Source organism: Echiichthys vipera (assembly GCF_963691815.1).
Source record: "Echiichthys vipera genome assembly, chromosome: X".
NCBI classification, from domain to species: domain Eukaryota; kingdom Metazoa; phylum Chordata; class Actinopteri; order Perciformes; family Trachinidae; genus Echiichthys; species Echiichthys vipera.
The window spans coordinates 25,463,970-25,478,284 of record NC_139825.1 but is presented as its reverse complement, the minus strand read 5'-3'; the positions used below and the strand labels follow the sequence as shown (position 1 = coordinate 25,478,284).

Below are 14,315 nucleotides of genomic sequence, written 5' to 3'. Positions count from 1 at the left end.
TACATCAAACAATAAATATAACAACCATTTCTGGCTTTTACTCCAAAAACAAGAACACAGATGATTTAATCTTTCTTTACTCATCTTCTAAGTCTAACTCACTCACTATCCATGGTAAACAACTGCCAGAAGCCTGCAGGTTTCACTGGGGTCCCTGCATTGGACTCAGCTGGGAGCTTCTCTAAGTTGGGTTCGATACCTGTGATGCATCCGGAGCTGTTGCTGTCCTGAGACCAGCAGCTGAAAGGTGTGATAAAACATCTTTCAGCTCTGGATCTCTTCCCATTCTGGCTGGTTACCATGTTTGAATCACGACACTCGTAGAGCGGTGCTGAAACGTTTTGTTGTTCACGGTTCATGAGAGGTTGACTGTTTTCATCCGTGACAGTGCGCTTACTCCTTTGTGAGAGCACCAGAGGCCTCTTTTTATGCCTCCTATGGCCTCTCAGAGTGAGTTTCCTCTTCCCTATGATGCAGCTCGGACCCTGAGGGGGGACTTCAACCGGATGGCGTTCAAGGTTGGATGACTTATGTGCAAGATGTGTGCATTCAAGCTTGTTGCTCTGCAGAATGTTGGAGAATGACTGCTCCAGCCCTGGTGATGTCTGAATTGAGCTGTCCGTCACTCTCTCAGGGCTGGGTTTGGCTGAGTGCTCTGAGACTAAGGTACTGAGCAGCTTCAGAGCCTCTTCAAGCATATTTTTTTCTCTCTTCTGCTCCTCTCTAAGACAAACTAGACTAATTTTTAAGCTTGCCATATTTGAACCAAGTTCTGCTGCGTTGTTGCCACTCTAAATGGTAAGAATGAATGTTTATTAGCCACCAAAATTCGACTTTTACCTCACTGAAACTGCAGCAATCGTGACCATAAGCCATGCATACTATTCACCTTTTGCACCCTCTCCTCCAGTTTAGTCATCGTCTCTTTCTGGGAGGTCACTTTATTCAGCAGTGTCTCAAACTGCTGGGAAATGTCACTCTGAAGACTGCTGAGATTATCATGCACTGTGATGAATGGGTAAAAAAAATTGACAAAGAAATATTTCATATTAATGCACTGAAGTTTATACTACATACAATTTAAAAATGCATGGAACCATATTGTAATTTCCAAAGTTAGAGGAGATTATCGATGACCAATGATTAATCACTGGGCAAAGAGCACCATCTACTGGCATAACAAATGTTTGGTCAATGCCTTTTGTCACTGACTTAAGGAGGTATACAGTACACAGAGAGCAACTCCAGGTTCAATATGTTCAACAAAAATACACATCAATAAATTAGTAAACTTACATGTTGATACAAAATTGTCAAATTTTTCAAGGACTGTTTGGCACACAGCCGTATTTCTCTCTGTGCCAGCCACCAGCTGCTGGATCTGAAAAACACAGCAACATTTTTTAACATGTTAAAAATCTACAAAAGAGGAGCTGTATACTTAAAAAACAACATAATGGAAACATATCATCACTTACATTGTTGAGAGTTTCTCGAAAGTGATTACATTCTTTGGCTAAAAAGTCACTGTCAAAGCAAAGTGACACATGTAAAGATGTTGGAAGCGATTAGTCCTACTTCTTTTTTATAATCCCACAAGTATAAATCAAAGGTGAATTTCATGTTTTTCCATTGATACAGAAATGTACCTGTCTGTTTTTTCTTTTGCCCTTTTCCTGTCTTCTTCAAATTTATCCAGTATTCCAAAAGCTTTACTCTTGTCCTTTACGTCTCCAAACAGGAAAGGTTTAGCGTGATAACTGCTTGAAAACTTTGGGTCACTTCCCTAAAAAAAAAACATAATTTAAAAAATGAGGTTAAGAGACACAAGACTTTTTTTTTTACATAATCTGAGTGATGATTAACAAAACTGTATGCACATGGTCCTATACATGGGGTAAAGTTTTCTGACACGACAGTATACTGCATGTTATCCTCCATTTAATGCTATGAAACCGATGGCCTCTTAAATTACTGCACTCAATCATTATAGCCCATTTAATTTAAACTAAAGAGTATCACAATAATGTATAATGCACTATAAGAATACATTTGCTTGTTACTAAATATAGAAAAATCTATTGCCTCACCTTGAATATTGTCATACTGCTGAAACCTAAAAACATCTCATGTGTTGTGGTTGAAATGGTTTTATTTAATATATCTTCATATTGTTAAGGGGACACTCTTTTGGGATTTATATATTTTAAATATATGTAGTGTGTATAAAGTTACTAAAAGGAACAAAAGCAGAAAGGTGGTTGCGCCGCAATCATGTATTTTCTACTTTTCTCACAGTATACCCCTGCAAATATCGCCCTCAACTGTCCCATTACACCTGCTTATATTCATGTAAGTAATAATGTCATTAAACCAGAGGGCTTTGTCCATCCATTTCAGTACTCAAAGATATTACTGCATCACCAAAAACCACTTGTCAGATGACGCTGATAAATCTCACCTCTTGTGAACTGTGCTGGGATGTCCTGGATGACACACTCATATCTTGAGATGTGCCTTGAGAATTTTCAGGCCAAAACTGAGACCCAAAGAACAACTGAGAGTCTGTGAAACTGGAGTAGCCACTAGTAGACACATTTCTGTCGATTGTTTTGCCCCAACAAGGTTTGACGAGAAAAGAAAACACACAATTGGTTTGAGGCAAAAAACAGATGAAGTGTTGTGCAGATATCAGGTAAACACACAGACACACACAGAGAAAACATTGTTCTACAATCGGCTTAATGGTCGAATGTTATTACACTACTTTTCAGGGTTAGTACACCTTTTCCGAGGTCAAATTCAAGCACTTTTCAAGAACTTTCAAGGTCCATTTTCAAGCTTTTCCAGCCCCTTACAGTTGTGGTAAGTTACATATTTCTACAAATACAGTGAAAATGATCACTTCACTCTTTTGTTTTATTAAAATCATGTTAAAAGAGACGGTATTATGTTATAAACAACTGAAATTGTTTTCTTATACCATAAGGATAAGAAATTCAATTCAATTTTTATTATATCGCTAACAAATGTGGGTACTATTTCAAGCCTTTTCAAGCACTTTATCCAAAATTAAAGCACTTTTCAAACCTTGAAAACACAACATTAAAATTCAAGCATTTCCAAGGATCTCAAGCACAACCCTGCCTTTAAGATAACCACCTGCTTCCCGAAGGGATGCTCAGCATCTCCTTTATGTTCCTCATATGAGTCATGGCGTTTCTTTACCTGTTTGTAAAGATAACAAGTTAGGAGCAGGTTTAATAAGATGTTTCATCACAAGAGCCTCTGTTCAGCTGCTGGTAGATGTGTGGTAATGGTGTGAGTTAATTACAGTTAGCTAGCATTAACGCTAATCTAGAAATGGCTTCACTAGCTTAATTAAGCCAATTTAAACTAAAGTTACCATTAACCGTTTAGCTAGAAAAGCTCCTCAAACCATTACCACAGGCTTATCAACTTAAATTTAGCAGCGTACGCTTTAAATATAAGACATAAACATGTAGTAAATGGACTCACACGGTCCTCAGCAGCCGTGAGATGGACGTTGACACACGTAGTGAGCTCGCGAGGATTTAACTCTCCCGCCATGCGACCTCCTGGAACGAGGCTGGGGTGCATTCAGGGCCCGTCGAAAAAGTCCGAAACGGGAATTGAAAGATCCAAAACAAACGTCGAACAACCACTAAAAGATATACATCTGAGCATGTATTTACCTATGCTGTATAATAAATTTCTTATGTACATTTTGACACACGTGGCACAGTTTGAGAACCACTGGTTTAGAGAAATACAAACAAGCCAGAGTGTTCCCCCCCATCTCTCACTTAATGTCACAGTGCTGTACTCAAAATGTGCTTTAGTGAACAATATTTTAATTTTTAATATATTGTGTCCTCAGTGGGCCTTAAACACCTGAAAATTACTTGGACTGGTTATAGTGGCCCTTTAATTTAAATTAAACACCAATCCCTCCTTTATTTGCATTATAATAATAATATTATTTTTTTTTTATATTCATTATCATCCTTATTATGTTTAGTATTATAGAATTGAACATTTCAATATGTATTGTATTATTATTATGATTATTATATATATACTATTATCATTTTAATTGATCAATTGATTGATTGATTGATTGATTGATTGATTGGAATGTTTAATACAGTATATAAAATAGAAAAACACAAAAATAATTTAAGCAACAACAACAACAACAAAATCCAATTCACATATTCGACGTAAACAGAGTCAGGGTTTTATTTTGAAAGTCATGCCCGGAAGTGTGGCTGCTCAATGCGCGCTATGAGCTCCGCACCGTGGGACCTTCATGGACCTCCTGTGTGGTAGAAGTGCGGAGGTGTGCTGATGACAAAGCTGCAGAAACTATCAGTGAGATTGTGACAACACCTCTGCGGCGACTGAACCACACCTGGCACCGGGGGTTTGGCCAGAGCCGAGTGTTTCGCTGGTGAGTTAACTTTTAGTTATTAAGCAGCAGCTGCTCAGTGTGTGATTGTTCACAAACCCGATGAGATACACAGATTTAAATAGATTAGCAGATCTACCTGTGTAGCGCTGACAAAGCTATTTTAGCCCCGACTGCTACATCACAGCACAGTTACGACTTAACTTCCCCCAGTGACAGGTGCTAGCTACAGCAGCTACACACGTTTCCTTTTTTTGTGGGAGGTGATCTTTTTTTTTTCTTTATTGAACAATTTAAATGTACAAAAATACAGGGCATACAATAAGCAGCACATTGGTGACATACTTAATATACAAATCAAGGAGAATTAAAAACAATTAAATAAAAATTAAATAAAAAAATAGTTTAAAATAGGGGCTTTAGGGGGAAACTTTTCATAATGACTCAGTACTTTTTTTGTTTTTTTACCAAGATCAGAGATTTAAGCAAAGAGGTCAGTTCTAGGAGGAAAGGAGCAAATTTAGGTAGTGATTTTGCAATAAATAATAATTTTGCGTGTAGGATAACAAGGTTCCTCAGGTGTATCTTCTGGGCTAACATGGTAGAAAATAACATCTCTAAGGGTCAGAGAGTAGACAGAGTTAGCAGCATAAAAAAAAGATATTCAACATCACTCCAAAACTTCTTAGATATATCACAATAAAAAGACAGATGTGACATTGTTTCTGTATTGATTTTACAAAACGTGCAGGGATCATCAACATCTATAAACTTAGCAATGATACTACTAACTGAATATATGTTATGCAGTATTTTAAAATGTACTTCTTTAGCCCTGTATGCAATATTTGTAGGATAGAAGCAGCTGAACTCAAATCTCTCAACTGACGTCAGCACACGTCATTAAAAAGAAATGTTGCTTTACTCTTAAATTATTTTTACCTTAAAAAAACGTAGGTACAACATGAGCAGTGTTTATAGCATATATTTAAACTTGATCATTTGGATGCAACACTAATTAATATCAAATGTGTTTGGCCGATGGTTAACTTATTACTCAAATGTGCTTTTATATATTTTATGTTTATAAGCAATAACTTCAGACATTCACCTAAAAAAATCCTGCTGTGGTTCACTGTTTTGTGACAAATGGAGGGGAGCAACACTTGTAAATAAACTCTAATAAAAATTAACAAAAACATCAAATCAGCCTTGCACGACACCTCAAGCATTATTAAAGGGCTGAGGATTGTTTGAAAATGTTCTTGTACCAGTGCAGAATCTGCAAGATACATATGCCATTAAATATTCTACCTTACACTGAGGAATTACATTGTTTTGTCTACAATATCAGTTTTCCCATTCACCAAAAGATGTCAAACAAATATTAAATGTTGTCCACACACTATTATGGACAAGATTGGGATTTAAATGACAAAGTAATGTGATTAAAGAATGAGTCAGCAAGACTACAACTGTGACCAGATTTGACACGAACCGTTTCCACAAAGTATGTTAGCAGACCTTTTTATTAAATTTAGTTTGGCCAAAAAAAAGACAGAACATTACAACTTATTTGAATTATTTGGATATCCTAATAATAGTGAATATACTGTATGAAACATGCGTTAGATAAATATCCAACCAGTCATTAAGGGTTTTGTTTGGTCATTCTTCTTCCCTGCTCTTCCTGCTCTTCCCAGGTTTGTGTCCTTCAGTGAGCCTCAACAAAGTGACTGATCTATTTTGAATCTGTTTGATCTTCAAGGGTTCGAATATGGCTCTGTCATTCCTGTTGGTCTTGGCCGCGACTGTGATTCTCATCCGACCCGAGACACCTGTAACTAAGGTAGAAAATGTTTGTCACTCAGCCAGACTGGTGTTTTTTCTCAAGGTTACACTGATTTGTTGATCTGTGGATGCTCTCCTGTCCGTAGGCTTTACATCAGAACTCACTCGAGTGCTGCGGCGAGAAGCAAAGAGCCAACAGTTCATGTTCAAATGACACCCACTGCGAACCAGGTAATGTGTTTTATAACAGCTCTGATTCAAGTGCGCATATACAGAATGTCACCAAGAGTTTTGATCACTATTATTTTTATCATTATCAGTTAAAGATTGGCCCAGTGGGGAAGGATGCTCTGGATATTAATTTGTTTATCTCATATAATTATTTTAGTAAATCCAGAGTTCATTGAAAGACATAATCACAGTGAGGAGATGTAGTCAAGTTTAATTTCTGAGAATCAAGTATGACAGTGTTGGTGGAATTTAAGACTGAAGAAAAAGGGCACAGTTAATAGACTGCACTTGTGAAACAGCAGTCATTATCCCCTGCCTGCTCACGTTGTAGCTGTATCCTTGGCAACATGTAAAAAACTAACCATCTTTTTCTTTATTCATTTTAAACTGTCACATTTTTAAAGCTGTATTAAATTTAATGTAAATACAGTTTATAAAGCCGTGAATTTTTTCATGGTTACGTCTGTTCTGTTAAAGTGCAGGAAATCCATCATTTAAGTAAGGGTGTCAAAGGGCAAATAAAATAATAAAAGTGAAATATGTCCTTGTTTTGACTTCTTCAGGATGCTTCTTGCGTGTCCTTGAGAACAGCAACACTGTTTGCATATTCTGTGATTCAGCAGCTGTGGATTTGGAGAACATAACAGTCTGCACCTATAGTAAGGACGGTCGGTTTTTTAGATACGATGAAAATCTGGATGTTACATATTTGTTCGTTTAATTTTGCTTTTTTTGTGTGCTCGCTAGACTACACAGTGGAGAGGAAAAATCACACAACTGTTACTACTGTCATTCCTAAAATTGGTAAGAAATCATATCCACACTCATTGTGGACTGATTTACTAATTTCCTTATGTATAATATTGACTGTAATGTTTCTACGAGTTTAGATAAGTAGAAAAAAATAACCTGTTAATTGTTTCCTGCAAATGTCTTATGAAGTGAGTCAGTGAACCAACTTTAAGAGGTTATATCGTCATTTTTTTATTATAATGACTTTGAAATGTAAGTTAGATAATAAAACGGTACCCCTTTCCATGAGTAGCAAGCTGTTTTATATGAGGACGTCTGCAGCAGCCGCTAAGATATTCACCACGTTTTTCAGCCCTGTCCTGTTTTGTGCTAATGTTTCTGAGCAGGAGGGCCCGGTGTGGCAGCCTCTCTTCTTCTGGGAACACTCTTGATCAGCCTGTTCCTGATCCTCTCCGTCGCCTCCTTTTTCTACCTCAAACGCTCCAACCGACTCCCAGGCATCTTCTACCGCCGCAACAAGGGTAAGCACATTATCTGAGCACCTCCTTTGTCACTAACAAAATCTGTAAATAAATGTTTTGTTATATTTAATGATATCTGTTCTGTCATTCTTTTATTTTTTATCGAAGTTACTCGGAAATCTCTTGTTTGCCTATTTTGGATGCATTTTATATCAGATTAATTTTTTTTTTTTTTTAAAGCAATATATCAACTACTCAGGTCACACAGTGATGTCTGAAGCGTGTGGATTTTGTGCTTGTGAGCAAAGATTACTGCATTTTGAATCAGCATACTCTCAGAAAGTGTCAAAAAATGTCAAATTAGTTTATTCAAACCAGCCGGTCAGTCAATATTTTTGGCATATTACTGTACGCCCAGCAGCTAGCTGCCCATGTTGTTCAGTGTGGTGAAATATGTTGTTCTAATTCCCATCAATGTTGGCATATCGTGTTTACTAGGCTCCATAGAGTGCTTTAGACATATCTTTGTAGGCCAACACAGATAAGCATCACCCATTCCCTTGATAAAGAGCCATTGGGATCTTTCCATTGACTTTCCGATTATTGCAGAAAATAAGATCAGTGGCAAACAAAACGGTGTGTTCAGCAATATAATCTTCACAAACGCCACATTTATGATTTTGGAAGTGTAAATGCTTTTGCCTGACAACATTCAAAGTGATTTTGCTTGTTCAGCGACAACCTGTAGTTTCATTTAGACCCTTGTTAGAAACTGCCTTTTATGTTGTAGAAATAAAAGTGAATTTTTTTAAAAGTTTGTTTTAACCACAGACCTTATTTCAGGCATCTAACCAAAACATAACAAAACACTGACTTAGAGAGGAGGAAACTGGAAGTGCAAACATGTCAACTTACAGTGTTTCTGGATTTAAGTATTCATTCCTGCAGCACTCTACAGTGATGCCTGTTTATTATGTCTTTCCTGTTAAGTTTCTGCACAGCAGCACTTGGGACGGATCAGCAGTCTGTCTGCGTTCTTCCTGATTTACAAAGTACTGCATGCACGGAAATGCCTGGAGAGCTCGGGAACAAAATGTTTCTGCTGTGCTTTTGTGATATTGATGTTCAGTCAGTTAAACTCAAATGTAAACATTTTTGTGTACTTTTACAGCCTTCAAATTCCAACCAAGTGAGACAGTAAGTACATTTTATCGTTTGTTCTTAGCTAATCGCACACTACAGTACATTTGGAGCCTTTTGTTGAGACTGAATGTATTTATCGAAGCCTCAGCAATATTTTCTTGTAGAACAAATACATGTGTGTATGTATATATAAATAGGGATGGTTTTACTTTCTGTTTGTTTTTCCATTCCAGGCTGTTATGATTCCCTCCTCGGCAGGTAAGGTGACTTCACTGTCTGTCTCTGACCTTGCTGAGCAGGTTGTAAGATTATGCAAAGCTATTGAGTAATTACACAGGAGTATTTGGCAACGATGGTGAGGAGTGTTGCATATTTGAGGACTGTTGTAGGGTTGAGAGGCTTGTTTCCACAAAAAGGTGAACTTGGACATAAAAAATAAAATGTTTTTTTTTCTTAAAAGCACAAAACATGCTAAAAGTAATCTCAAAGATGGTATGAGTGATTCCACTGCATGTCTCCTCTTGTTTTCCCTTACAGGTAATTTATATGTTCCCTCTTGTTTTTTGTTTCTTTTGAAGTGAGGAAGCCAAGATATGTAAGAAGGGAGCGGCCAGCCACAACATCAACACTGAATAATGACACCGTGCCAACAACATCCACCACCCATGTCTATAATGAGTAGTAGGAGGAGGAGGGGTGGGAGTGTAGGTGCAGGTGCAGGTAGGATAGAGCGCTCAGGAACGATGTTAGATTCGGTTTTCATGTGAAGAAAGACCAGTTGACTTGTACGTAGGTGGCCATATTTAACTGTAGCTGCTTCTGCTGCATTCTGGTCACTCTGGCTTTTAATTTTTCTCCTTTTTAACAAGAGTGTGACATTTGAAAAAAAGCATCCACCAACTAACCTGTCAATCATCTTGACACAGTCTCTGATTTGTTTGTTTTTTCGCTCAATAAGTGAATTATCCCAGATAAAATAGTTTCTCTGTCAATTCATCATGTCGGTTTATATTTTTCTCGACTCATGCAGCTCTTCAAGATCACTCCTTTTGTTTAAACACTGTTATTCACAGTTTCTATCTGCTGTTTGACAGTGACGGGTTTCATGAAGGAATAGTTGACATTTAGGGGAAATGGCTCAAAAGCTCACTAATTAACACATAATACCTCTTTAAACAAAGTGGAAAAACCACACTTTCCCATCGTACTGGCCAAACTATTCTGTGGTTTTTGTTCAGATGAAACAAAAAGACATAATGTGTTAATTTATGTGATTTAGAGTTACTGGTAGGATCATTTTGTCACCTTTTTAAGCACGTTCAGACCAAAGATTCACGACGGAACTCAGCTTGTCAAGTCAGCGTAAGGCACACCATCTGTTTCAACAGCCAATCAGCTTGTAGCAAAGTCAACAGGTCAAGTCAAATACAAATTATCAGCTGGCCGAAATAGTTTTTGAGTTTTAGACGGAGGCTCAACAAGCTAGAGGGTTGAATGAGCTAGAGAATAAATGAAGAGAGGGAGTGCTGTAATGATTTAGTTATTTTTGCTTTATTATAACAAGATAGGCAGCTGTAGCAAGTATCTCACTGCCTGTGTCCTCATTTACATTTTAGGATGCTACAAATTATATCCAGCTACAAAAAAAAGCCTGAAAAGTCGGAAGTTAGAACGGAAGTACAGAGAGTTGTTGCCATGGAGATGATGCAGCATCTTGTCTAATCGCATAGATATAAACTGGCAGTGTTCACAACGTTGCAGACCAGCACATTGCAGGTAGTGGCTGGTCTTGTCGTGAATCTTTGGTCTGAACTGGGCTTTAAACAGCCAGGCCAGCTGTTTCCCTCTGCAAAGTGAGTTGCTAATTAGGATGTTATTTTTTTTTTTTTATATGTGTTTCTATTTATTAATATTTTGTAACTTTGCACTGAATTTTACGGATTACAACCAGACCAACAGAATAAATAATGTGTCTAATAGCAGTAGAGTTCTTCTGGTGGACCGGAACGTCTTAGGTAGAGTTTACAGAAGACACTGTCTGGATGATTGTTTGATTGATTTTGTGCTTTTATTAGTACTTTTGTACATATTCATTTTTTTTGTCAACGTAACCAAGTTGAATGTATTAAGCATTGCATCATGAATTGCATTCCACATCAGACCCAGTTGAACACCAGAGAGGTGAAGTCATTTTCAACAACAAAGTCATGTTTCTCTCTCAAAACATAAAATTACTGAATCCTCGTGCACTTTATTTGTCTTTTTTAAAAGAAATATTAGAAACAGCTTGTTGCCATAGTGTGATTGGTTGTTTTTTTTGTTGTATAGATGGCAACATTATTGTTGCATCGTGAAATTTACTTGACTACAATTAACTTTTGCCAAATGTTGTCTGACGAAAATGGCTTTTACTGTGTGCCGTTACTGTGATTACTGTGCCATCATGAGCTTCAAACGCAGCCAGGAAACGCTTTATCATGATGGGGAAAAATAATTGGGTATTTTATATATCCAGTGGCCTTTACTGTACACGATTCTAAAACAAGGCTAGATAACCAAGTTTTACTTACATATCTTGACACTAACACTAAGGCTGTAAAAAGTCATTCAGTATATGTGAAGCAACATGAAGTGAACCAGATAAAAAGGCAGCAATCATTCCATGAATATTCCCCTTTTTGCTTAATGTATGTGCTGTTGTACAGAAACGGAAAACATGTACATATTGTTTTATACAGATGATGTATTGTTTTTGTAATGATGTACATATTGTAGTTTCAAGGCCATGAAGAATGTTCTGAAGATGTATCATGTTTGGAGAAATAAAGTACCTTTCCATAATTATTGTTTACCTTAAGTCTCATGGTGCTGTTTCAATAGTTAGCTTAAACCCTTGTCTTGTTCATTCAAGTTTTCAGAATTACGCAGAGTTCTTAGTAAAAATGAAGAAAAACAGAATTGTTAACTCTTTAAGTTAAAGTCAAATTATAAATACTGAAATACTTTCATCAGTGGGTCATAGGCTCAAAACAGAAATATAAAACTATATATATATATATATATATATATATATATATATATATATACATATTGGATACCGATTTTTTTTTGATGATCGATATGGACTGCCGATTTTCTTGAGCCGATATTTGGAGCTGATACTTCTTTTGTCTCCCTCAGTTTACATCATGAAAAAATACACATCCATGAGAACAAATGTTACGAGTCTCAATTTTTAAAAAAGGAACATTTATTGGACTTAAAAATGGCGTCTCCAGTAACACAGCTGCCTGTGGATGCCTGTCTGTAAATGATGCCAGGAAAAACTATCGATTTATCGGCCTAACATTATTGAAAATAAGAGACACACACTGTCAGCTTATAGCGAGAAATCTATAATAATACAGGTATCTATTTTAAATAATTATTAAAGTATTTCTGATTTTGAAAACGTTAATATCAGCCGGCCAATGTATTGGTCACTAGTAAAAATGTGCAAAAAACAATTGTTTATGATTGAGTCCGTATTACAGAGAGGTGGTGACAGACTCTCCTAGGGATGTGTTGTTTAGTTTAATGACCACAATGACCAACTATTGCACTTCTGAGGGTAACAGGACTCAGTTCAAGTCTGAGGTGAAGAGGGTGAAGAGAAAGGGAGCGAGGACAGTCCCCTGGGGGGCCCCAGTGTTGCTGTCAGATACACAGTTCTGTAGGCGTACATACTGTGGTTTGCCCATCAGGTAATCCACAATCCAGGACACGATGGGGGCCTCCACCTGCATCCGGGCCATCTAGTCAAAAATCATTTTGACTATTGCCATGTTCTTTTTCAGGGTGGATTTAAAACTTGTTTGTATTCTAAATCTTAAGATTTAAGATGCACTCCTGCATAAACCGACCGATCTGTAGAACCGTGGCAGTGGTAAAAAATCTACAGTATTTATTAAAAGAAAGATGGGCAATTTTGAAACTCCACAATCATGTTTTTCTTCTTATTTCAAAGGGTTTTAAAAGTTTTTGCAAGACTTTGTAGTAAAGATTTGACATATTCCCTCTTTGACGTCATTTATCTGTGGATTGAGTGTTTTGATACTTTCACAGTATTTATATAGCACCTCGACCTGCTTTAAAATAATACTAATATTTTAAAAAGACATGAAAATAACATGCCACATTTAAATAAATCCACTATTATGTTTAAAATATCCATGATCCATCCAAAGTGTGACACATGTCCTTGAACTTCTGTCATGTTAATAATGGCATTGATTAGTGACTTAACCTCTAAAAACTAAGAGGGATTGTATTTTAAGGTACTGAAATGTCATACCTCCGGTAACAGAGGGACAGACGTTGGGAGCTACATGTGACTGGACATACTCTATTTATAACAGCTGACTGCAATGCCCCAGTCTGACATACAGTATACAAGGACAGACGGACATTAGAGCTGAAATGTCCCTGAAGGGAGAAAGTACTGACACATTCAAACTGGACGCTTCATCCTTCTGCAACAGGTAGGTTTTCTTTCTGCTTCAATAACACATTAACATGAATGTACTGTAGCTATCTGCATGGAGGTTGTGTTGATATTGTAATAATAATGTAAAAGAACAGACCTTTAATGACTTTGACAGCAGTTATAACAATGACAACATGATCCTAATAACTCCACACCTGAAAATAATGAAAACTTTTCATTCTGTAGATAAAACAACACTACAAAAAATGTGGTAAGAAAAAATATAATATATGAGTTGGCATTATTTTAAGCAAGGTCACATTTTAATGTTTATCACTTTGTATCACTCCTCCGCACTGAATATGTTTATGCCGATGTAATAAGTTGTGCTCTGACATTGGACAGCTGAATTTTTCACATCAGGTCATATGACTGGAGTATTTTGGGGGTCTGTTGTGGAGCGTGTGACCAAGGTACTCTGGTGTTGCTTTTCTGACTTCTGAAGTCTTCAGCGCTCAAGCTTTATACATGAGGTTGTTTACTTTCAGTCTTATAATAACAGCCGATTACAAGCAATATTAAGCTTCGCACAAATGCACACTCTATTTTTAACTCCAAGGTGTTGATGGACCTTCAACAATAACAAGAAGACATACTTTATTGATCCCAGAGGGGAGAGTCACACACAGGCCCAAAATACAAACACATGTTCAAACAGGACCTTTACACATCAAGGGCACCTCAGCAGTACCCGGGAGGTGAACTGGCACCTCTCCAGCTAACAGTCCTCACTGTATTTGGTCTGTACTGTTGCCTCAAGCGGGATAATCCAGCCGGGATACCAAGTATTTACTGCTACACATTACATTATATTTTATGCCTGCATACTGTCCACTTACAACTAGATAAGCTATAATAATAAATACTAATAACATTTCAGTTTCAAGTGATACCAGAATCAGAATCAGAAATACTTTAATAACATCAGGGGTGAATTATTTAAAATAGATACCTGTATTATTAAAGCTTTAGCTCTAGC

The 14,315-nt window shown here is 37.0% G+C and overlaps 1 protein-coding gene across 1 annotated transcript; it reads left to right on the top strand.

Moving 5' to 3' along the window:
- Positions 1 to 4,367: 4,367 nt before the first annotated feature.
- Positions 4,368 to 11,516, top strand: cUnh1orf159 (chromosome Un C1orf159 homolog). Its single transcript, XM_083938429.1, has 9 exons — positions 4,368 to 4,474; positions 6,201 to 6,281; positions 6,370 to 6,454; positions 7,018 to 7,113; positions 7,202 to 7,258; positions 7,594 to 7,728; positions 8,840 to 8,865; positions 9,045 to 9,069; positions 9,390 to 11,516. The coding sequence occupies exons 2-9, from the start codon at positions 6,210 to 6,212 to the stop codon at positions 9,491 to 9,493; spliced, it is 600 nt and encodes a 199-aa protein (XP_083794555.1). The 5' UTR covers positions 4,368 to 4,474; positions 6,201 to 6,209; the 3' UTR covers positions 9,494 to 11,516.
- Positions 11,517 to 14,315: the final 2,799 nt, after the last annotated feature.